At 40.9% G+C, this 25,921-nt stretch overlaps 1 protein-coding gene across 1 annotated transcript; it reads left to right on the forward strand.

The window, feature by feature from the left end:
- CARF (calcium responsive transcription factor) lies at window positions 1–25,709 on the forward strand (the record flags this gene model as incomplete). The annotated part of the gene is made up of 13 exons (XM_084265760.1): window positions 1–121; window positions 1,900–2,029; window positions 3,997–4,081; window positions 8,143–8,332; window positions 10,493–10,613; window positions 11,487–11,630; window positions 12,062–12,295; window positions 12,685–12,847; window positions 13,658–13,733; window positions 17,469–17,599; window positions 18,476–18,842; window positions 19,946–20,623; window positions 25,577–25,709. 12 exons carry the CDS (start codon window positions 1–3, stop codon window positions 20,095–20,097), a joined length of 1,914 nt encoding a protein of 637 aa, XP_084121886.1. The 3' UTR covers window positions 20,098–20,623; window positions 25,577–25,709.
- Window positions 25,710–25,921: the final 212 nt, after the last annotated feature.

A 25,921-nucleotide genomic window follows, 5' to 3' on the forward strand; every position in this document is an offset into this window, starting at 1 on the left:
ATGATTATTGCCAGCCAGTCAGAAAATGGACAGGTTCTGCATGTCATTCCTTCTGCCCAGCCAGGAATGGCCCAAGTGATTATTCCTCAAGGTCAGCTTCTGGACGTGAGCAGCGCGCAGGGTGAGTTTAACCTGTGGGACTCGGGGGGTGTGTGTGTTCCTGTGACTCAGCATGTCCTGCATGGTCTCTTTTTTTCTTGTTTTTAAGAACCTTGTTTGTTTGCATTTCCTTTCCTTAGTCAATTATAATACAAAAATACATACTTAGTGAGTCTGCTTTCTGACTCTGCCTGGCACCCCATGCTTTCTGTTAGACAGAAGCCCTGTGATCAGAGCTGCTATGCTGTATATGCTGTTCTCACTTTAGGTGATGGATAAATGGAGATACTGGGCACAATGTTGCTTCTTGCTTTATTTGCCATTAATAAGGATATTTGTGCCAAGCTAGACATCAGTACTATTCAGCATCAGGTTTTCACTGTCTGCTTCGTTTTGAGTAAAGTAGTTAATTCAGGTAGTGCAGATGGAAGAGTTAATGTTCTTCTGGTCTGTTCCAGAGGACACTGGGGATGATGCAGCTTTTGTGAGGTCAGGAATGAATTTCGTAGGTAGAAATTCAGGTCCCAATGAAGAGAATGAGATGCAGCTTTCAATTTGTTGCCAAGTTTTTTCCCCCTCAGTGTGTTAACCGGCACCTTTCAAGTTTGTGGTGAGATGCACAGCTAGAAGTGTGAATTTTAAGCTTTACTCTAAAAAATGGACATACTGCTGTCTGAAAGCCTTGATTATTTGCAAGCCTTGCTGGTGGCAGGGTGCTGTGTACTAGTTTCCATTCATATGCTAAGACTGAGAACTTGTCACATTTTGTTAAACTCTGCAAGGTTTTTTATTTTTTTTCAGTATAAAATTCTTAATCTAAACACTACTTAAGTGCTCTCATGGAATGAGCACTCAAAGGTAAGACTAGAGTCTTGATGTTGTGTGAATAGAAGTCTTTAAAATACAGTTTGGAAGACTGGTCAGTGGTTTACTACGGAGATTAAAAAGGAAGAACAGACTGTCAACCCTTTCCTTCGAGTTTCACGTGCCTGCAGGTGGTGGTAGTGCATGAAATAGTGTAGGCTCTAGGGTCTTAAGGGCATGTCTCTGTAGAAGGAACCAGTGCACCTAGCTCTGAGCCAGTGGCATTACTCTGAGGACTACACTTGGGAATCATCTGGTCCATGCTTTAAGGTAGAGTGATTGTGGTACCAAGTCAATACTTACTACACTCTCTTGCTGTGGGGGAAAGAAACTTTCATTTGAAGGGGACAAATCTTGCACCTGAAGAGAGCCTCCTTTCCTTTATGTTGAGATCAAACATCTGCTTTCACCGTTTTCCATCACATTTTTGTTTAACTATCCACGTGCTTCGATCTAGCAAGTATGTTCTGGCTTCTGGATTGCTCCTGGTTATCAGGAAAGGCTAAAAATTTATTCCAACCACCTCAGATTGCATTAAAGTGGCCGGTTTTTCCTTGTTCTTCTGGTAGTACAACAGTACTATCACCTCCTTTTTTCTTACTTTTAAAGGTAACCAGTGTGTGATTTGCAGCTGTGCAATCCTACATGGCTTTGTGGAAATGTAAAGCAGAGTATTTACAAGTTCTGATTATGTCCTTTGTTGTGGAAGTGCTCGTTAGCTGTAGCATGATTACCATATGTCCCCAACCAACCTTTATCAACTGTATCTTCATTTGGGTGCCTAGAGTTTGAGAATTGATTCACAACTATTAGACTATTTATCATCTTTGTATGTCAAAATGCTTGCTTTTCCACCACACAGAGACTAATCGTAGCTTGTCATTTCCCCGTTCTGAGTTCAGTTATTAACCAGGAGGATGTTTTATTTTTGTGAAGATGTTTCGGAAGGGAAGTGTGGTGATGGGAACTTGCAGACTGCAGCTGTGGCTGCTCTAGCAGACAGTGCAAGCAGTTACATTCTGCATCCACAGGCATCTCTCAACGTACCGAAAAAAGCAGCCACCAGGTAGGTCAGGAGGTAAAAGGATGAGCAATCACTTTGATCCACTACTAGTGCTGTTTATCTTGCAGTTCGTTTTTGCAATGGTTGTCACAAAATTACCACAGAACCCTTAGCATTAGTGAGCAATGTGTAGCTAACTGTGTTTGCAGGCAGTTTTTGTATGTGCCAGAGCAATTAGAAGTACTGATGAAAAGCTGAAGTTAAAACTCAGTAGCCTTGGTGACTGTGAAGCCTGACTTGGTGACTGTTCTTTATTGCAGTGCCAGGCAGCACAGGGGATCACTCCTCCTAATGTGTGCGCTGTACAGGGTTAGTTACACAGCTTTTATACAAGGCACATGCACCTTCATGATATATGCATATTCACGAGGGTTCCAAGAAATGGTTAGTTTTTCCATTATAAGAGCTCATTGTCACTCATCCCACCCTCCAGTAATCCCTTGATGGGCTTCAAAGACATTTGAAGGCCATTTACTCCCCTTCATTACAGGTCTTTTTGGTGAGCTTTAGGTTTTTTTCTTGCTAACAAAGCCACCGAGCAGGTTCTGCAGACTTGAGGCCCCTCCTGTTCTTTCTCCCTCTTTATCTCTCCCTTCTCAGAGATAAGTTGTTTTTTCTGAGGTATCCCAATGCACACAATGTGCTAATAGGCAGAACTTTGCACATCCTTTACATGGTTCCTCCCTGACCAACTAATATTTATTATGTTCTTTGCTTCAGTACATGTATTGCAGAAACAGTGGGATGTATTCTGCCCAGAGCAATAGCTGGGTGTTTAAATGGCACAGTGTGAACTCCTGAAATGACAGGATCCAGCAATTTCTGAGTAACTACTGAAATTAAAGTGATGCAGTGAAGGAGTTGCAGGGAAAATTGGAGGTTTGAGGGGTTGTTAGTAGAGACTAATTTTTAGATAGAGATTTCAGTAGTTGGAATTAGGATGGAGAGACTAATCTTTGTTCTCTGGATAACTTCTTCAGCTTCCTTAGCTAAGATATGGAAAGATAGCCCATAATGGTGTGTTCTGGTGGAACACGTAGGCAGGCAGGTTGGTTAGCAAAGTTTCTGCAGTTAAAATAGTTACTGTTTTTCTTTCTTGATAGCCACTTGATTCTGTCCCTGTGCTAAGTGGTGCCTACTCTTTTAGGCCCTGAATACTCTGGGATTCTTTTTTTGCTTAAAAACAAATCCAGAGAACAAAACAATAAACAATAGTTTAAACAAGAAAATCCAGAGACAGCATTTTTTATGTGGACTGCAGGCTGGCTTTGCTTTAGTTTGTACTCTTTTGAAATGGAGGTGTTGAGAGATTAAGTGTCACTGCAGCACAAATGGTATATGTTGATGAGAGAGAGTTTGTGAGTGGATTTTGTGAATATATTCTGTACATGTTAGAAGAACAACCTGGAAAGGAGGCATATTTGTATGAACAGGAGGTGGTGCACTTGCTTTGGCATTAACCATCAATTAAACATTGTTTCTGCTCCAGGATTAAAGGAATGGGGAAAGTAGATTCTTAAAATAGTTATTTGAGATGGTCTTCAGTAATTTAAAATATACTAAAACGTGCAGCATTTAACAAGTGTCTGATGTTAGTTTTAATCTTCAGTATTCTGACATCAGTCTGTGTAAGAAAATTATCACGGCAATCAACTGCTCTGTTTCACTGTGCTTTGTCTATGGCTTTCAAGCGACAACACTGAGACTACTGAATGCTCAGAGGTCGATCTGAATGTAGAAAATGGTGTGGTTTTTCAATACTTACATTCAATGTGAATTATTTTAGCAATGAAATAGAGTATGGGGGAAAGGTTTTTAAAGCAAGTCGATACAGTCTCCATAATTCGATCATGTGCTGTAGGTTTGTACATAATGAGCTAATTTGAGATGTTACCTGCAATTTTGACAAAATTGTTGCTTTTCTGGGTGTCTGTGTAGACTTTTACTGGTTTTATTATTTTTCTTTTCAGGGTAGTGGAAGATCCCTTTCCCGTCCCTCTCCAGCCATTGCCTCCAAATACGCCTGCATGGGCATGCTGTCTCAGGAACTGTGAGGTGGGCTGCAGAGAATTCTGACTTGATGTTTTATCCTCCAGATCTAAGATATTGATCCTGTTCCATGAGAGGAATAATGTTCATAGTTTTAGAAGTTGTGCTCGAGCTTTCTGGTACTGGTGCTAGGTGGTACAACTGGCACACTTAAAAACATAAATACGATGGAACCTCTGCTAGAATAACTGACCATCAGTGGCTCCTAAAGCAAAAAATGTGCTTCTGAACTCTCAATACCATACAGCACTGGAAAATCTGTTGTGTGCCATGTTAGAGTTCATTCTCAAACTATAGTGGAAGCTCTGCTGTCTTCTGTTGAGCCAGACTGTTTTTTGTTAGTGATCCATTAGTTAAAGAATTGCATTTGTAAGGCCCGAGTCTTCCACTGTTCATACTGGTCAGTATGACTGGGTGAAGTCTGGGATTTATGAGAGCACATTAACATCAGTGTTTCACTAAGGATTTCTATTTTAGATAGTCTCAAAGATACTTTTTTTGGTACCTCATGGTTGTTTTCTATGTTGTTTAAAAAATGCTCTTTCTTTATTCCCTCAGCTGGCTTTTGACCTAAACAAAACTCTGTTTATTTGCTTATTATTAGTTATCTGCAGAACTGTTCTGATGACTGTCCTGGTATCAGCAGCTAGAATGCATCATAAATCACTTAAAATGGAGGGAGGGGAGATGGAAAGATTCTTGAGAGATTACCTACCCTTCCTTCTGCTACCAGATTCTTCCTAACAGATGTTTATTTTTGCTTTCTCATAATGCTCGTTAAAGGAAAACTCATACTCTTAGCTGGTCAATGTTTAAGTTCACTTAAACATTCAGAGGTCAGAAAATAGTAACACGAATTCTTGCATGGTGAAGGTACTGTTCTCACAGAATGAGTCACTTAATTCAAATGGCCAGTTTGTTGTTGAAGTCCAGTAAGATGTGCAACCCCTATCACCCTGTTTTTAGCACTATGAGCCACATACTTTCCTGTCCTACTGTCAGTGGAGCTTTTCTGAATCCTTTATTGTTGGCTTCATTTCATAGACTTGTATTATGCTGGCTGTATCTGGGTCTAGTACAAGAAGTTTTACCTGCTGTGTTTAAAATTCACAGCAGCAGCATTTATAGAAGAGTCCTTATTTTTTAAGAAAAAGAAATCAAAACACTGTTTAAATGTGTTCGGAGGATGTAAACATCTGCCTCTGGTGTTCAACAGAAATATTGCCTGTGTGCATTAACCCTCCCTGCAAGTTTGCTGCTGTTCCACCTGCAGAGTCAGGCCATCCGAGAAGAATAACCCAAATCCTCTTCCTCCTTGTGTGTTATCAGCAGAGCTGCTTGCTGAATTTGTCAGTTACACAGTGGAAATCCCCTGGAGACTGCTAAGGATGCATGTGCCTTTGCATGGGGACAGACTAGAGACAGTGGGATTTTGAGATGTCACTTATCTTCAGGTGTGACAATGTTTTGTTACTGATAACAGGACAGAAGGGTCCAACTGGAATTTGGAGATCTGGCAGAGGTACAGATAAATGTGGCAGCTCCACTCTCAGTCCCTTGAGAGACAGGCTTAAGCAGCATGGGGGCCTGTGTGAATTCTCCAGAAGATGCCAGCAGATGAAGCTATGGTATAGCTGGGGTACATGCTTCCAATTGTGTATCCCAGGGAGCTGGTCAGGACTGAAATGAAAAGGCAGTGACTCCTTTGGCAGCTAGTACTGCAGGCAAACACAGAGCAGTAAAAGCTGTCTCTGTCCAAAAGGAGCACTTAGATCTGTGTTTGGTGTCGATTCCTTGAGTGCCTTTAAACGTTCAGCTTACGCTTGCCATGCCTAGACAGGGTAATGCCTCCAGTATCCTGCTGCTGCTAGTTCACTCAGGGAAAACTGGAGTCTTGGTGTGCATACTTTTAATGTGAGCTTTTTTTGTACCCTTGAGGAGATGACACCAGGAGGTAGAAAAGAAAGTGCTTCTCTTTTTGGCTTGAAGCTTGGCTGGAGTTAAAGGATTCCAGAGTTTCAGATTAATTCAAAGTAATTAACATCGTTAATAAAAGTGGATTTTAAAAAATAGTTATTTTCTATAACCTACTTAGCTTTTAGTGGTCTGATTAGAATACATTTCCAGCATGTATCAACATACTGAAATAGTGTAAATAAAAGCTGCATTGATTAATCAGTTGTGCAGAGCTGAGTTCATCTATTTGTGTGGAGCAGATGGTAGTATTTGCCAATTTCTTCCTACTTAGTGAAGCTCGCAGAAAGCAGGGATCCTACGTGTTGTATGAATTTCTTCTCCTCCTCTTCTCCCAACACTTTTGGGAAAGTTTTACCTATCTTATGCAGAAGTAAAGCCAGAATAGGAGACGGTGCCTTAGCTGTTACCACTACCTTTCTGGCACAGCAGTTTTATCAGTCTTCTCTTATCTCAGAGTAAGGTCAGTGACCTATTTATAGTGACAGCTATAAGATACAGAAAAAAATGCTCTTTGCACAGCATTCACTGTGTGGAGTAGTACTGTAATCCCTCCTGTGAAAGGTGATGTCACAGTTTTTTTTCCATAAAGAAGGTGCTCCTGGTACTTCTCAGGCTGCTTTGCTTCTCGATTTTTCAGATGAGGTTTTGGACAGGAAAGTTATTTATTATTTCTGGCTAAACAATTGCTACCACCTCCTCCTCACCACAGCTGCAAGTGCAAGCTGTGTAACTTTCTTAACCTCTGGAGCAGCATGCTTGTGGTGCAGTGAGCTGCTGAAGTGTAAGCAAGTGGTATCGGAATTACTTACACAGCTGGTGTGTACGTAACGCTCTGCTTTGGGGCTTGTGCTAGCAGCCACACCATGCTGGCCCAGTTCTTTCACAAGCTGTTTGTTCTTTGTTGACTGTAGGTCTTGCTAACCACATATATTTTGGTCCTCTTGGGTGACCGAGGCAGGTTTTCTGTAGTTGTCACTAAAGTATTTGTACAGCAATCTTGGAGAGTCACTGTTACTGCTTTTGTTGTCGGTATTATTTAACCATCTGGCTACTCTGCAATTGGGGGTGGTAAAATAGACTTTAGTGCTCATTCACGATGGCTTTGTCCTAGAGAAGTGTTTAAGACTGATGTGGCAAACTGCTCTGAGTGTTATTTCCAGCTGCTCCAGCAGCCTGATCCTGAGCTGTGTATGAACAGAAGCGAGCATGGCATTCCAAACGTGGGCAGAAAGCTCTTTGTCCGAGGGCTTTTGCTGCTTTCTGGCTGGTGTACTAGCACCGCTCCAGCTGTGGTCCCTCTGAGTAGCTGCATCACTGTCATGGGGGATGTTGCAAAGTCAGCAAGTTTTTTGGGACTTTTTGGGTTGGCTTGGTTTTATGGGTGGGTTTTTTTTTTCCACTTTGAGCCAGGATAGATGCTGGTTTTTTGGAGTTGCCCAGGTCTTAGCCAAGTTCATTGAAACCACCATCAGTGTGCTCATGGCAGAGCTGGTATGTTCTGTTTCTGTGTAATGGTGAGAATCCTGAGCTCCTGGAAGGCTGGGAGGAGCATTACACATTCAGTTCCAAATTAGTGCACTAAACGAGTGAGACAGTTAACTGGTGGTACAAACATGTGTATTCTGCTCCAGCTCAGTGCAGCATGTATGTGTTCAAGTAGACGTTTGAAGTAGCATTTTTAGTGCTTCAGGTATTCTCTGAAGACTCAAGTGAAAATGTTCACCAAAGACAGCTTTGCCTAGGGGGTTGCCACAAGTGAATTGTATGTGTTGGGGAAAGCAACAGGAGTGAAGTTGCCCTGTGGAAATCAGAGTTGTCAGAAACTAATCTTTTCAGAGATTCTTGGTGTACTTGGGGCTTCAGAGGGCTGGCAAACTCCTTATGTCAGTGGGGACTGCTCTGTTCTTAGATCCTGTGGTAAATCTATTTGAGAGGATACTTGATGGGGGGGGGGTGGGGAGCCACAAAACACCAAAAACCTGAGCCTGTGTCCTGACCTTCCAGAGTCCCTGACTGCCTTCGTTTTCTTGTGTAATGTTCAGCAGTCAGCTGGGTGAATAATCCTATTATTTCACCTCCTTTCCACGCAGAAAATTGGGGACTCGTACCGCGGCTATTGTGTGAGCGAGGCAGAATTAGAGGGTGTTCTAACGCTACACAAGCAGCAGACACAGAGTGTGTGGGGGACGCGCCAGTCTCCAAGCCCAGCCAAACCAGCCACACGCTTGATGTGGAAATCTCAGTATGTCCCATATGATGGGATCCCCTTTGTCAATGCAGGTAACTAACTTTTCTTCTAATAACTACTTTCAAAATTTCAACATCAGTTGCCAGCTGGCGATAAAGAAGGATCTTTGTGCTGTTCCTTAGTGTTGATAAAGTCAAGGCACAAACATAAATAAAGAGCAGCTTAAGTGAGGCCTTCTGAAGGAGCTTCTTTCCCTGAAACTACAGGCTTATGCTTTGTTGTGTTTTATTCCTTCTGCTCATTGGAAATAAACTTGCTAAGCACTATTTGGTGGGGATTCTTGTGATGAGATCTTTAGAGGTCCCATCTGTTCTCCTGCAAGTTCTCTTAAGGGTAGGAGGTTGTTTGAGTATTCTTTGAAGAGTTTGTTCCAATCAACTATTTAAAAGGCATCCTTTCAAGAATAAATTAACTTTAAGAGATAGATTTTTTTGTTTTACTGAATATGCAGACATCACAGGTTGGTAATTACAGACTGAGCTCATGCAATGTGTATGCGGAAAATATGAAGAGATCGTTCAGATATGAAATGAACAGACTTTGTTAAATAGAGATCACAAATTACTAGAATGTAGGTTATGTGCCTGGTTTATTTCTTAGTTGTTTGTTGTTTTCTGAAAGTAACCGGAAAATTGAAATGTTACCAGTTTTAGAGCTTCAGCTATAAACTGTGAGGTATGAGAAAGCCAAGAACAAAGCCAAAGTAACTTACACTTCTATTTTCCCATATGAGACATCTTTAGTGTCCTGTTAAATGTGCCTCCTAAGTGAGTTGCCCCACAGTAAGATATTTAGAGCAAACACACACACAGTTTTTCTTTTGAAGTTTTGTGTGTCAGTGTCAGATAAGTTGTTACATTTTTGTTTTGCTCAGATCCCTGAACAGGCATAATGTCATGTTGCCTAATAAGTTCAGATTCAATTTATAACTCCCCTGTGAAATTCATTAAAACACTTTGCACCTGTAGAGCAGAGGTTGTAAATGTGATTTACAGAACTGTGGTTTAAATCCCACAAAACTGAGTTCTGAACTGTGCAGGACAGAAAAGTTGTTCTCAAAGTTTATCCCCTCTGTGTGAAACCTGCTGTGCTTCAGCTGTGAGGGAATACAGAGAACTGGGCAGCTCCCTAGAGTGTAAAACAGACACTAATCATCATCTCTATTGTTGTTTTAGTAAGAATTTTGAATAGTTTGTACTTTTGTGAAACCAGGGCCTCGTCAAGCTGTTTTTGATATTCATATTAGCAAGGATTGGTTTAAAGCTGTTGAAGTCTCTTCAGTCGTAGAACTTGGATTTGTTTGTTTTTAAAAAAGTGATGAGATCTGTTTGTTATACATAATTATCTTTTAAATTTCTCATTTGCATTGGGGGGATTAGTATTAATCTTTTAATGTCACACTCTAAGGCAGTAAGTCATTGGACATCTTATGGAAACATATGTTGCTGTTGTGATACTTAAAAAGGTTTTGGTTATATCACTTGTGGCTTAGGCAGCTACTTGCATGTACAGTGGAGTATGTGGATTACAAATATAACTAAACCTGATGTGGAAGAAACCTAGAATTTTCTTTCTTGACTGCTTTAATGCTGTGCCTGCCATCCCTTTTGTTAGAGGTCTGACTGGAAGGAGTTGCTTCAAGTTCAGAGCTACTTGTTTGGGTTTGTGTGGGTATGGCACAATGAAACAGTGCTGTAGAGCAGGTAAGTTAGGTCAGACTTGCAATCAGGAATTTATGTGACAGCATGGTCTGAAGTATTGCTTTAAGACAGGAGGCCAGAAATAGCTGTTGACCTTTCTCTTTCACATGTGGATTTTCTTGGTTATCTGGGGGATTCTGCTCCTCTTACGTTTCTTACCAGCATTGTGCCCTTTTGGTAGCTTGCAAGGCTGCTCATCCTCTAAAATACTGGTGTTCAGGAGGGCAGAATCCAGTATTTTGCCCTCATTTACAGGAGTGTTGTAAAGTATAATAAATTTGGGGAACACTTTGAAAATGCTTTGTGTTCCTTACAGGCTATGAAGTGCATTTGCACTGCATTTGAATGGCTGCTACATTAAAGTGCTTTCTTCTGGAGAGTCTGGCAGTAAACAGAAATAACTATTCTGGAATTTTTGTCAGAGTTACTCTTTGACAGTAGTGGCTTCATGAGCTTCTTGAATAAACAGGGTGTGTTACTTTGTGTTTCCAGGAAGTAGAGCCATTGTAATGGAGTGCCGGTATGGACCAAGGAGGAAAGGGTTCCAGCCCAAAAAAGGTGGTGAGCAGGAAAGCACTTCTGGCCATCTGTACAAAGCCACTTGTCCAGCAAGGTACGAATTGTCTGTAACGCTGGAAGAGCCACTCTGCATCCTAAGAAAGCATCCTTTCTGTGGGAGCCTCGACAGAGCACTGTTTTGGGGTGGTAGATGTTATGCACTGTGGCTCTTAGCTTTGTCTTAAATTGAGGCAGAGACTGATTTAAAGGGAAGGAGGAAATGCTGTCCTGTTAAACTGAATCAGGCTGAGATTTGATAAGATGCCTAGATACAAAGTGTCAGTACATCAGGATATGAAGTACATGTGGGAATCTTTCTCTACCTGTGCATTAGTGAAATATTGTGGTGTCCTTTAGTGACCATTCTTGGTCCTAAATCTTGTTATTTGTTGTTTGGACTTTTAGTTGCACTCATATCAGTCATCCTAATATAGCAGATGTCCTGTTTGCTGAAGGAGTTACAATTCCAGTTTGCTGGAAGCTTCCTCCTTATCCATCACTTAATTGTTTTTTTTCCCCCTTGTCCTTGAGCATCCTCCTGGGTGCTTGTTCAGTTTTTACTGAGCCAGGAGTGTGTTTGCCTGGACAGGTGCAGCTAGGTATGTATGTGCTCAGTTCTGGCTTCAAGCTGGGTGAACTGCAGCTCTTCAGCAGTGGTGGTGTGCTTTCCCTGTACTGAGGGACAGAGGGGTTTGCTGAGGTGCACTCTGGCTGAATGGCTTCCACACTGAAACAGAAGTGTATACGTCTCCATCCATCTACTACTCTTAACAATTCTCCAGTTTTCTTAGAGGCTCTTCCCACTGCAACACTCTGCTTGAATCTTCTCTATACTAATACTTGATACAAAGTAGGTGAGGTTTTTGCCTTTTCCCCAAAGTGTACTGAAGGAGAATTTATTTTTTTCATTCCTCTCTCCCCTTGGAAGGATCTATATTAAAAAGGTTCAGAAGTTTCCGGAATACCGAGTTCCCACCGACCCTAAAATTGACAAGAAAATCATAAGAATGGAGCAGGAAAAAGCATTCAACATGCTGAAGAAGAACTTGATAGATGCTGGTGGTGTTCTCAGGTGAAACTTCTTTCTTTGTCCTGTCAAACAAAGCAAAAAAGAGCAATGGTTTGCTTGGTTTGCTTTGTTTTTTACTTAATTGGTTTATTAAGGCTCTTGCTTAATACCAGTAGTAAAAAAAATCCAACGGTGTCAATAAGACTCGTGGCTCTGTGGGACTTAAGCTGATGTTTTCATGTAGGGATAGACAGAAATACTTGTCTTATTTGTTGGTTTGAGTTGGTTTATTTTGCATTGAAAAATGAGAGGGCCCTGAGGTCTGAAAGGGAGGGAATACACCTCTGAAAGGTGTATTCCTTTGAAAGGTCAGAGGTGTAAAACCTGAAGTTGCTCTAACTAGGGAGAAGAGTCAGACAATTAAAAACAACCAAGAAGTTATTTCTTTTGCCTTTGCTGAGAACTGTGTGTAGACACTCGTTCCTTCTTGCCAGGTGGTATGTACAGTTACCTACTCAGCAAGCCCACCAGTATCATGAAATGGAAACTTCCTGCCTCCCTTCTTCACCATCCTATTTTTCTGTGTCTCCTCCTCCTCCGGAGGAGGAAGTTGTTAGAGATGAGAACTGTACTCTGCCTTCCCGACTTCATCCTCAAGTGGCAGACAAGATCCGGGAACTGGTGTCTCAGGGAATAGAGCAGGTCTATGCAGTGAGGAAGCAACTAAGGTACAGAACTGTCCGGCATGCTCTCAGTCTGTAGTGCTCTATCTACTTCTGCATTTGATTCATTTGGTTTGCAACTAAATGGCAGCGTTGATGTATTACTGAATATATTTTCTGTATTTCATCAGAGTCTGTTTTCCCAGCTGTTGTCATCTTTTTACATTTTGTTCTGGGTAGCCACTAAGAGCTGCTGTCCTCTGTTAAAGTTAGTTGACTAACTGGGTTTTTTTAGTTCTGAACTCGGTAGCAGACACATCAAGAACTGGGTCAGAAGATCATCTAGCTTGCTCTTGCCTTGTCCTTGCAAAAGGGGAGGGAGAAGGTAGTGATGCCTGTAACGGAGGGAATGTGTTTTAAATAGACATATTTTAATGTCCCTTAACATGTGACAGAAAGTTTGTGGAAAGAGAATTATTCAAGCCTGATGAAGTGCCAGAAAGACACAACCTGTCTTTCTTCCCCACTGTGAATGACATCAAGAACCATATTCATGAAGTGCAGAAGTCCCTGCGGAATGGCAAGATAATGTGTAATTCAGCGAGTATCCCAGCAACGGTACGTTGGCCTTTGTAGTTTTTTGATTACTTTTTTTTTTTGAGTTCAATACTTAAATTTTTTTTTTTTTTTTTTTTACAGCTTAGTAGTATTTCATCCAAAATTCTCTGACTTTATATTTCCAGTAGCAATATTTTTCAGTGGAATCTAGCCAAGCAAGATTGGATTAAATGTGAATAAAACCTTCTGACCTTATCCAGTATTTATCTCACCAGCATTATATGTCATTCGTTGTTTGACTAATTATACAATGCTACCACTTCAAGATGATTGCATTAACTAGAAGCCGTGTGGTGTAGAAAAACTTGCAGGCATCAGAAAATTTCATTCACAGCTTTGTCATTGTGTTTTGGAGAAGTTACTACTCCTTTTCCCCATCTGAAACATGACAATGACATACGTCTCAGGTGCAGCCTAAATTAGGGCTTGTGCAACATTTTGAATGTGTAAATATTAATAAATGCACTTCATAGCAACTGAAGTGTAAGCATGAAGTAGATACTTCAGAAGGCTCTGTAAGGCTCCTGGCCCAGGCGGGCGATACTCCTTAGTGAGCCAGGTGGTTTGACTACTTTCTATTGTCAACTCTTTGAACTGTCCCCAGCAGACTTTAGCCTACCTGGTACAGGGCGTGTTAAATCTTTTACGATGCTGTAGTTGTCTTGTAAACCAAGAACTGCCAAAATGCATAGCTAGAAGAGGAGACTGCTGGTTTAGACACCATTTCCATATGGGTCCTGTACTGAGGCTGTGTTCTTATAGCTGACAAGCTTGCACCCTTCCTGAGGACTGAGATCTTTTTCCTTTCAGCTGCAGTGGACAACAGACAGTGGGAATGTTCTCACCGAAGCAGTGACTGTTACATTTGCGTCGCCACCTTCAGATGGTAGGATTGCATTAATAACTTCTCTGTCTCCACATGTCATTTGTTCTGCTAGCAATGTGGTAGAAGTTCAGCTTCCTTCCAGAGAGCTTGCTTGTGTTCTGTCCCTCAGTTGAACTGAAAAAGGGTTATTTTGGGGTGTCTATCTTGGCATACTTTTTTCTAACTGTTTGATTGCATGTGTGGAACAGTATGTGTAGTTGTGATGGGGTTGGCAGAAGTATGAAAACTATAAATCTGGCTTTTATTTATCATCCTTGAACAACTGAACACTGGAACACTGTGGTTATGTGGAAAGAACATTTCACCCTGGATGAAGGTGCTGACAACACCATTAACACAATTAAATTCCTGCTGAACTGATACATCTGCCAGGGCACACAATACACAGGAGCCAGCTGGGTATTTGAGTTCCTCAGTGGTTTGTGCTTCACACGTGCTTAAACATTTTGCTGAAAAGGACTCAAATGCATATGGGGATTTCTGCTTCCCACAGAGTCATTTGCTCAGTGAGTTCTGATGCTTGGACAGGCCCTGAACAACAGATGCTGTATTTCTGTTGTCAGAGTTGAGAGCTCTCCTTTTCCGTTTTTCTTAATGCTTAGCATAGAAATAGACACACTGGTGTTTAGTGGCAGCAGGGCTGTGAGATATGTTTCTTCACAGGTATAACTTAATGTGTAAAGCCAAAGTAGCATCTCTTCCCAGCAATTGCTGAGAAGCCACCTAACAAAGTATTAAACTGTCTCCTACTCTGCTGCAAAACCAGAGCGTTGATTTCTGTAGAAATGGGGGTTTATGTGGTTATGGTCAAAGGTCTGTTCTTTTGAAGGTGCTAGTTAGACCGTTTTTCCTTTGTTGAAGCTGAGTTCTTGCTGCTCATGCTTTGACTTCAAAACGTGCTAAAACAAAATACAGACGTGTTTAACTGGATGGTGTTACTACCCACATAGTTAGGATTACACATAGACTGAGATGCTCCAGTGGATCATGGTGGCTTATAGTAAATTTAAAATTAGATTATTTTTGCTCTTTTACCCAGGTTTCAAGGATATTTGTCTAGTGTGACACCAAAAAAGCTTTCCTGCATGCTTATGGATGCTTTCCTCATGCCTTGTTTAATAGGTTTCATAGGAAGCTTCTGAGAAAAGTTGTTGGCTTTTGACAGGGACAGGATTGCAGCAAGTTGGAAGAGACTAATTGTTTGGGTACATTAAGATAATGCCACAGACTTCTGAGATGTGTTTAGTCTCAGTGGCACTGCCAGCTTCTTCTTCAGTTAATTAGAACATGGTGGTGGGTACGTTTGGGTTTTTTTCCAGATAGCTGATAGAGAAGCCCACAGGGACCAAAGGGGCACTGACACAGTCCTCAGGTTTACAGATTTGCTGGTATTGACAGTAAACTTCCACTGTGGTTCTTGCCTGAGGAAGGCCTGATGTGTATGTGTTTCTTTGCCTCCTGTCACTCCCTGGTCTATTTCTTACTTTGTTGTAGAATGAAAAATAAACCACCAAAGGTTTAGATTAATGTGTCACATCTCCCACAGGACTTGGTGAATGTGATTTGTGTGGAGTAGTTCATGCACACCAATGCATTTACAGTTAATAAACAGGCCAATGTTGGGGTTTGTTTTCTTTGGGATTTTTTTAATTCTTATTTTAACTGTTGCTGCAATAGAACAGTTTGAAATGAAATGCATCTGCATGCTTGGTGCTTTTAGGGTAAGAATTTCAGTGCTGACAACTGTCAGAGAACGAGAGGTAAATATTTAAGCTCAGTTAGAATGGAGCCCTTTTAAGTAAATCTTGTTTTAGGAAAAAAATGAATTTGCAGTACAAGCAGACTTACTGTGCTTAAGCTTGCATGTCTATGTTAATATTTCTATTGCTGTGCTTTTGTGGAGAGATACACAATAGTTGTGCCTTCAGCAGCTGTGATAGAGTTCAGCAAGGATGACTTTTGGTATGAGTTGTCTGAATGCTGGCGAAGGTTCAGGAAGACCAAGTCTTGAGGGTTTTTTGTCTTTCATAGATAATTTTCTAAGGCAAAGTAGCCTGTCAAATGTGTAAACATCCATCCAGTGACATACAGGGTTTTAAAGGAAGCTAAAGAATTGGATTTGTTTAGTTTTCTGCACGTGCCCCAATTCAGTGAATATAAGCAGATGTCGAATTCCAGCAGATCTTGTCTCCAGTGAAATATGGGGGTATGTGTTTGCACACATTGCCATCATGTTTATAATTGAATTACAGGTCTAAGTGGAAAAAAAAAGGAAGCCTGATTGAAAAAGCAGTTCTCATTAAAGTAGATGAAATGGTAGCAATGGAAAATAGCACAGTCAAACTACTCTTTGTATACTTTTTTATTTCAACTTGTACCGAATGGGGACAAATTTGTATGTAAGAAATTAGACAATAACAGAACTAAACCCAGCCGTGCTTTTCCTTGGTGTGCAGAACTCCTGATCTCCATGTGGTACAGCTTTCTCTGTTCTCTCCTGCATGTAAGAATCCCTGTAACTATCAAAAGTACATTCCCTTTTACTTTTCTATGAAGCACAGTGAGATACAAATGAGGTGAAATACCTTTTCTTTCATTTCTTAAACTTCTGGCATTTGTACTGAAAGCTCATGCAGCGTAAGGACTGGGTAGCTTAGGAATTGAACTACTAGCTTTGCTCCTAGGCATGTCGGTGTGGAACACAGCCTAAGGAAAGAACTACCATCTCTCCCTACATATGAATGTTCACATGAGCATATAGGTTCTCTCCATAGTGTTAAAAAACCTCTAAATATTTAGTTAGATTCAAGATTTATAGAGTGTGTGTTATAGTCAGTTATGATAAGAGTTTGCAAATTAGTATAGACATTGCTCAGATTACTGAATGCTTTTATATGATTTCCTGCTAAAAAGTTTTTAATGATTGAATATTCTCTCTTCTTTTTTTTTTCCCATTCTAGTCTACAGGCACAGGGCAAGCTCTTCTTTTACAGGTGTAGCAATGAAGTTGCAAAATGCGTGGCTAAGCAACATCTGCTTGCATTTGGATAAGCCTTACCCAGAATGTTCTAGGTAGCTCGAACAGGAAATGGAATGATCCTATAGGAACTTTTGTTGCAGAAGTTGCTACAAGTGAATCTCATTTTTACAGGTCTTCAGGAAATTAAGTCCATCATTCTTGCATTAAATAAGAACTTTGAGGTTGTGATGTAATCTGTAGACTGAAAGGCTTCCAGATAGATGGACTTTTGGTGTGTTAATTGCATAGAAATTATTCAGATTCTACAAATATGTATGTAAGAGAGTGGTGAGATTTTGGGTTTCCTCTGTAGTTTTTTGTTCTGGAAGATAATGCTTTCTTTGATGCCCTGTTATTGAGCCCTTACTGAGGTTTATTTATTGTCAAATTATTGCTACTTTGATAAAAAAACAGCGATTTCAGCTTTTATATTATAAGTAGAAATTCAAAGCACAGAGTAGGTTCGCTCTCCAAAACTGATTTATTTGGGTTCCCCCCCCCCCACTCTGACCAAGCACACACAGAGTCCCTACATACCCAGTCTTTTTTCCTTCAGCATCCAAGTTCTGCTGCAAAGAGAGTAGCATATGTGTATACACAAGTCTTTTGTATGTCTCTGCTGAGATTGAAGAGGTTTGTGTAGTTTGCAGAGAAGTCTCTTAAATGGGAAGAAGGGATTTTTTATAACTATCTGCTTTCTGTCTGTGGCACTGTAGGGAGCTCAACAGGGGAGTCAGATGTCACCAAAGCAGAATCCAGCCAGAGCGGGGAGTCCTTGCTACCAGAAAGAGCTCAGCTGTTGTCTTCACTTTCTTCACTTCAGCCCCAGATATTTGCAGAACTTCAGGTACAGTCAAGTTGTTTGCGGGCTGCCAAACGTTCTGCACTGGGAATGCTGAAGGTGAGCTGGGAACAGCAAATCGCCTCTCAGCTGTGATCCCAAACCCTGGCCCGGTAAGGTGCGCTTTGAAATAGCTGTCGACTCATGTTTCGGCCCCTCTTGCATGTCACATTTAGTGCAGAGGATCCCACTGCCATCTTCTGACACTTGGAAGTTAGGGTTGTTCGTGAAGGCAAAACTGAGAAGATGATGGTCTTCTGCCTCAAACCCAGCACCTGTTTATTTTCCACATGGTCCGGTCACTTTACAATGAAAATGTTGCAGAACTGAGGGAAGCTAAGTCAGTCTTACTTATTCCTTTTAAATCCTCCTCCAACCTCTTAAGAAAACAAGTTAAACTACTGGAAATGCTCCCAGCTCAGATCTGTAGACTTCCAGGTTGAAGGGCTGAAAAGCGGGGATAAGAATGTCATGCTAAAAAAGCTGCTTCTAAAGCTCATCTCCCTTAAGCTGTCTCTCAGCCTGCTTCTCTTAACCAGTTAGCTTCACCTCACTCTGATTTTTAAACCACTTAGTCTTTAGTGCCCACCTCTTGTGGGAATGGGAGGTTTTAGGGAATGATTTGAAACTGAATATAAATCCAAAATTGTAACCTTGTGGTCATTAAGTAGCCTTCAAGATACTGCTGGGTACCATCATCCTATTAGTTTTCTAATACAACCTTAGCCTAGGCTTGCTGGGATTGACTGTTCAAAAGACCTGATACAGATGCATATCATGAAAAGACATGAAGTCAGAAGCTATCCAGTTCAAGCATTGCAAAATAAGTGCCATTAAATGCAAATTTCTGGCATGTTAGTACTTCTGCCTTCTCTTTCACAGGGATTACAGCTACAATCAACTTTTACCTCCTCAAATGGATCAACAGCCCTCATAGCTGTAAATAACCACTCCCCTGACAGACATGCCAGTCTCCTGGATTCCATAGGGAGTGCAGTAACCAACCATTCTCTAGTACATAGTCAGGGACACAGTCTGCAGGCAGGTGCTGGCCTAATGCAGCATAGCACTGCTGCCTCAGCTTTTGGGACTCCGCCTGGCTCTGATCAGAGTCTGGTCACCATGGGCCAGCTGGTAGCAGTTGGAGGGGTAGATGAATCCAGAAGCCTGGGAGGCGGTGTCCATCAGATTCTCTTGGGAGATGTACAGACTATTCCAGTACGGATTGTGGACAGCCATCCAACACTTAGTAAGTTGCAGTCTTCCTGGTAGAAAACATGGCAGATTTTATTTTGTGTGCCTTGAAGAAAGGAGAGAAATGTGGTGAAGTTGTGGTTTAACCCCAGGTGGTAACTAAGCACCATGCAGTTGCTTGCTCAGCCCTCCCCTTCCCCTACAAGGGGGTGGAGATGGGAATGGGAAGAAAACAACCTCATGAGTTGAGATAAAAGACATTTTAATAGGATAACAAAGGAAGAGAATAATACATGTAAAACAAGTGATGCACAATAGAATTGCTCAACAAATGTAGAAGGGAAAAAGATTCCACCTCACGCTAGCCTCCCCAGTTGCATATGCAGCATGATGCTCTATGGTAGGGAATATCCCTCTCGCCAGTCTGGGTCAGCTGTCCTGGCTGTGCTCTCCCAGCTGTGTGTGCACCTGGCAGGGTGCAAGAAGCTGGGAAATCCTTAACTTAGTGTGGACACTACAACTACCTACCAACAACTTAAAATACCAGTGTGTTATCAACATTATTCTGGTACAAAGTCCAAAAGACAGTCCTATACCAGCTAGTAGAAAGAAAATCATCTCAGCTGAAACCAGGACAGTTGATAATGGGGAACTCTTGGCCAAGTGCTAACTTAAAGATTAAGCTCTTTACTGCTGCAAATGTGCAGTCATTGAGGTGGCTAGTCATGTCTCAGGTGTGTCCTTCTCTAAATCAATATGCCTGAGGTAATTTTATCAGCAATAGGACCTCCACTTTTTCTTTCCCCTGTAAAAGAGAGAAAGAAGATGGTATCTTTATTTTTTGCATGGGGAAAAAAGAAAGATACTTTTGTGTGAGAGTAATTTTATATCTCCAGAAATATTTTTGAAATGAAATGCTTGAAATATTCTTACTTGAGGGGGCCCTTAGTGCAGTAAATCCACATCAACTTGCAGTGTCTTATAATAGCACAGGAGATGATGGAACTGGCTGTCAAACTAAACCGCAGTTAACTTCACAATTATCTTGAGTTCCTGAAATATTTCTCTTGTAAATGCATACAGTTACTGGGGCTGAAGTCATATCAGTGGAGTGTGAACTTTAACGTTTGATTTTTTTGTTTTGTTTTTGTTTTTAAGTTGAAGAAAATACAGAGGGTGTTACCTGTGTGAGTCAAGTTAAGCAAGAGCCAAGAGAAAAAGCATTGTCTGTGGAGCCAGATAAAATCAGAGACTGCCATAGTCCCTCACCTGTCGACCTCTGTGAAGCCTGGGCGGATTTTTCAGATTAGAGAACTCTAAATGTCTCGGATGGAGAGGCAGGTGCTCTCAAAGTAATGCCATTCTCTTTAAGTTGTATGGTGACATTCAGACTAGCCATATTTTACACTAGTTCTGACAGACAGCTGTTCTGATTTATGACTGACGTGGCTCACTGCCGATTCCAGGTCATTCAGTTGCCCTGTAGAACACCACCTGTCTCTTGGAAGTTTTGAGCAATTTGGATACTATCCAAATGGCCCGTTTTGGTTGATGTTTCTTGAAGGTCTTCCACAATTTAATTCCTTAGCTTTAGAACATGGATCACAATGCTGGGTTTGCTCGTCTCTGAGACCCTCAGCTGTTACAGCACTACAGAGACCACAGAATCTGCCAGCTCCAAGACCACAGAATCCAACAGCAGAGTGTATCCATACAGCAGTGTTTCTTTGGACAAAATGAAGGTTCGAGGCAGTATGAAGGACATGGATGCTGAAGAAAATGCAACTTTGACCTGATTGTAATGTTAATGGTGTGAAGATCCAGGAGAGGAGAAAGGTGAGGTTGCCAGGTGAATGTAAGGTTGTATGAGGAAAAATGTGTGAATTGTCATGGTGAATGTTTTCAACTTTGACATCTCTGAGCTTAGGTTCTGGCTTTACAGTGAGGCTCATGGGTGCTTATGCAGTGGCACTGCAGCCACCGGTCATGACAGCTAAGAGCAGGAGCTTTATCCTGCGGGAAATGATGGATACTGCCACTTCAGCTTATTGACCTTTGGCTTTATGCACTTATGCTATCAGCTCAGATAAATGTGATGTAATCTGCACTGTTCATGGTGTCAGTATTATGGATACATTACTAACGAAGAGAGGCCCAAGAAAACAAAGCGAGCAATATAAATCCAAATAAAATGTGCAAGTGTGCTGTCACTGTAACACTCAGAAAACAAGCTCTTTTTTTCTATGATGGCAGCTTCTAAGACTAAAGCAGTCCATGTTGCTTAAAATAATTACCTGGAATCTTTAATAAAGAAAAAAAATCCTGAACGTGGCAAAAAAAAATCTTCTAGTTATACTAATCCAAGGCTGTCGTGACAAGAGCTGAGTTATGTAATCTGTGACACACATGTTCTTTAAGAAAAAAATACAACTACAAATATCTTGGAATCCATTTAAAGCAGTAAATTAAATTAAGCTGATGCCAACATTGAAGCAATGTCATTGTTTAACTTGCTATCTGATGTTGAATGCTCAGAGCAACATTGAGTACTTTGTATGCAGCAGTATCAGCAGTTCTGTTTAGTGGTTGAGAAGTTGATTGTAAAGTTAGATATTTTTTTTCTGCATGCTGTACAAGAATGTGGTCTGAAGACTTTCTGTTCTTCAGACTTGAAAAACAAACAAACCTAAAAAACGAAACCAGAAAAAAGAAGGGTTCATATATGTAGAGGAGAAAGTCTTAAGAATATTATACAAACGTATAAAAGAACATTTTTTAATGGTTAAATTTGTTAGCATGCATTCCAGGGATCTGCAAACATAGTCTAAATAGTGGCCATTTAAAATTCATTTTCTTTTGAGTGCTTAAAGCCATGACTTTCAAAATTATCACGTTGAACTTGGGTTTGCAATACCTTTATATGCAGCATCTATTTAGATAGGTGCTATATCCTAGCCTTACCTTAAAATATACTAACCTCTATGAGGTGAATTCTGTTAGAATACTGTCTATTTAAAGCTAATGTTTATGGGTTAGCTTAGACTAGAGTTTTCCAACAGGGTTGTGCTCTTATTTGATAAGAGTCAGTATTTTACCATGAAAGTGCGCAGAGAATCTCCAGTTCCGTGGAGTTCTGTTTTGTAGTATGCCTTACTCATTTCTGGGTAGGTAGAATCACACAAGGTCCATATTTTTAGGCCTTTGTTGTTGTTAATTGTGCAAATATGTCCATAATGGGCGTTCCCTGCTGTGATCACAGTTCTGGGGCGCAGAGGCAGCAGTCGCTTTTCCAACTCAGTGACTATATACTAGAATGGGTACTTCCTTCCTCACCAGTGGGTTCCATGATTCCATTGCCTTCAGCTTTTCCTAAACCAATGTGTTCCAAAGTGTATCATTTTTCACAGTATTATGAACTTTTTGAGAATTGTTCCTCATTTTTGAGAGTGCTGAAAAGAATAACTTAGGGGTAAAGGTTACCAGCAGGAGGCTGTTCCAGTTTTGGGTCTCTCCAAAGCAGATAATGCATTTGTGGTTGGAGTATAAACTTCAGGAAAGAGAAATTACACCTCTGTCAGATTTTGCCTAGTTCCCTCATTAACAGATCTGTTCTTTAGCAGTCACTGTGCTTCCCACTATGAGCTGTAGTCTCATCCTGTGCTGAACAATATTTTTGCATTAATGAAAAAAGCATTGAAAAAGGTAATGAAAAAAGTGTTGATTTTTTGGGGTCAGAAGCTATCCAGTGGGTCTGTCCAACGAGCATCAATTCAGGTATGATACGTGTGCTGTTACACCTTTGTATCTCATGCAATTTCTAATGCACCTGACCAATGACATGTTTGTTTTCTGAAGTGATTTGATGTGCTTTCTGGAGAGTCTTCCAAGGAGTGATCATAAACAGTACTGCACTATCATAGAACATACTAGCGGATGTTTGTTGTGTAGGACCCCATCCTGTTGTAGTACAGAAGGGATTTAAAAAACATGGAATGCTTTCTGAGGGCAAATATTGAGTATCCTTGTCCTCTCCTAAGGAGAGAAAATCAGGAGCACTGGATGCTGTGAGAGAAAGTCTCATCAGTAATTCATTAGCCTGCGCTAGATGGAGAAAAAGCTTTTAAAAAGCATGCATATGATATGATAACCTCTTTATGGAAAAGGTTACCTTTGGATGCTTAGTAGTTTTAAGTGATATACATGAAAGGGATGTTATGTATTTGGGGCTGGGGGGGAGAGGGGAGAAAATTAATATAGTTGTTTGCATGTTGCTCTTTAATAGAGTTTTAATTACGCTTAACTGTGGTTAAATGATGCAGATATTTTAGGGTACACATAATCAGATCTTTTAATGTGGGTAATGGGAATTCATGTTTTTACTGCCGTCCTTAGCTGTCTGCAGTGCACCTCACTTGGTCGTTTGGCATGTACAGGGCTTCTGCTAATGACAGTCTGCCTGTTTAAACAAGAGCATGCTGTTCTAAGCAAATTAAATTTCTCGCTCTTCCTGATCTTTCTTCTAATAGAGATTGATAAGGCTCTTAGGAGGGTGAAAATGCCTTTGTAGTATAGTGATTTCATAAGAGTTAATTCCTGGGTCCTCACTATAAAGGAACTCGACAGCAAAAGCTTCAAAAACACCCAGCAAACTTGAGACCAAAAAACCAATGCCATTTGGTCACTTTTGTAATGTACTTGGATTTCTACAGCAAAATGTTGTCAATACCAGCTACTGCTAAAATACTCTCAAAATTCTAGCTCTTATCAATAGTTCAGTGGCTTCAGAGGAAAGTCTCTGTTCTTTCCTGCTCTTTTTAGAATAGTCTTTTCCTCTAGTTACTATTTTAAATGTAATTAGGTATGGTGAGCAAATACTAGCAGGAGAGCCAGAAACAGGTGTGTGTGTTGGTAGATCAGTGGGAGAGAGAAGAGTTTAGTCCCTGCATCCTCATTCCAGGCTAATGTTATCTATGCTTGCCCTGAGTGCACCCCTTGAGAACCACTGATGACTTGCCTTTGTGTTCTGACATGACTGTTCTTTTTGCTTGTAAGATGTTATGGGAGGACCTGCTGGAACAGAATGAAGGATGTTTGATGATGTCACTTCTATAAAGCCCACATTCTTTGGTGGGAGGAAGAGGGTTTTTTTCAATAGAGAATAAAAATAAATATTCCTTTTCCAGCGTCTTAGAATTACTGTGCTCTCTGATCCCCTTGGCAAGATGCTCAGTGTTTGGGCAGATCTCAGTGTTTTTATGAGTGTGTACCAAATTGTCAATGAATACTTATTGCCATCTTCCCATATCATACTGAAACTGTAAGCCGGTGGTGCCTCCCAGTCTTTGCATTGCCTGTGTTCATTTCCTTAAAGTAAATGAAAACTGCTGCTATACAGAAACAGAGGAGAGTTTTTGTCTGAAGTCCTTTCAGATGTATGCTCTTTACAGTGTAAGCTGTAACTTGAAGTGGATAATGTTGTATTCCTGCAGAAATTTCCTATGAGCAAATACTAGTGTATACTTCTAACTCTGTGGTAACCTACAAGAGCCAGAGCCTTTTCCTTATCCAAAACAGGAAGCATTCCAAACTGTCCTTCAAAACCACCATGTTCAGTGCCTCAACAGGTTGGCAATTTGTTCATCTGTGCTGCAAATCACTGTGTTCAGTGTCTTCCACAAAAAAACCCCACAACAACCCAGCAGTGTTAGAACCAAACTTGCGCAGGGGAAGGGGTGGGGTGAGAAACAGGGATGTTACCAGCATCCTTCCTTACCACCTCTCCCATCATGGGGGTACTTCCTTTTCATTTGCATAATTTGACCCGGTCACTTGGCAACACATCACTGACAGTATCTGCAAACCTTTGCTTGTTTGTAAACATCCATGACACATCAAGCCTAGATACGACAGATTTTAATTTGTGCTTGGAATTTCCATAGGTTTAGTGAAGCCAGTGGTGTCAGATGGTCAAGTCCCAAGAACAGACAGAGCCTTCAGCTGTGAATTTATCCATAATGGAAGCTCTGACTGAGCTGGGGAGAAATTCTGAGGCTGTGCCCATGTGCTCTGCGGTACTTGTTGAACATATGAAAAACCTTCCGTTTCTTCCAGCTCCCCAAAAGAGCTGCATTTGTGCTTCTAGCTGATGCAGAGCTGCTCATTTATCTCTTCAAGGACAGCTCATGGAATTCTACTTTCCAGCTTAAGGGAAGATAGAGGTCTCCCTGTATGAAGACTTTATGGTACAGCTGGAGTTAGTCAGGAGCACCCAGAACCGTGCCCCTCCAGCATGCTGTAATTTAGGCTGGGCTAGGAGTGGGAGCTGGTAGAAGAATAAGCAACTGCAGAATATAGTGATAAAAGCAGGAGTTCCTGCTCTTCATATACTACCCTCCTCACACCATACCTTTTCTTAAACATCTTCAGAGAAACACTGGTCAGCTGTGGAAAGAAAACAAATCTCCTGCCTTGACTTTTAATCTTAGTTTTGCTAATGAGCTGCAGATTTGGGCTAAAATAAGATCTTCCATCCTAGATGTAAATGTATAGTGATTAATTCCTAAAGGACCGTGCTTAAAAATTCAGTTGTGCTTTGTCAAGTCACTGTTATTTTAGACAGAAATTTAACTTTTTCTCATGGGTGTTTCTATAAAAGCTAAAATTAAATGGGAGAATTGGAAATGAATTATTTATGTTTCTTACAGACACTCTTCAATTAAGTGTGCAGGTGTTTCCTTCTTGGCTTCTACTTTTAGCTCTTAGTTCACTATGTGTTGGATGTTTTCTCAGGACCACTTATCTCTGAGAGTACTCCAGAAAACCAGCAAGAGATCAGAACAGAGAACAGAAGAGGAAGTGAAGTTTGTAAAAAGCTGCTTGCAGGAGATATAAAGCTCTCAGAGTTACAGCTCAAGATTGCAGTTTCTTCTGGCTGAAGTGGTTTGCTTTAAATGGTAAACTTTTTTTAATATACAACTTTTTGATGTTCATTTTGGTGCTACTTATTCTCTGAGCTCACATCTAATAAAAGCTGTAATGGTGTGTACTTGCTCTTACCTTTAGTGCAAGAGCTGTCCTCTGAATGCCAACTGGTGACCCCGTGTTCTCAGATGTTGACAATGGTGTTACCACATC

The sequence above is a fragment of the Gallinula chloropus genome (genome assembly GCF_964237585.1).
Source record: "Gallinula chloropus genome assembly, chromosome: 5".
Lineage (NCBI taxonomy): Eukaryota > Metazoa > Chordata > Aves > Gruiformes > Rallidae > Gallinula > Gallinula chloropus.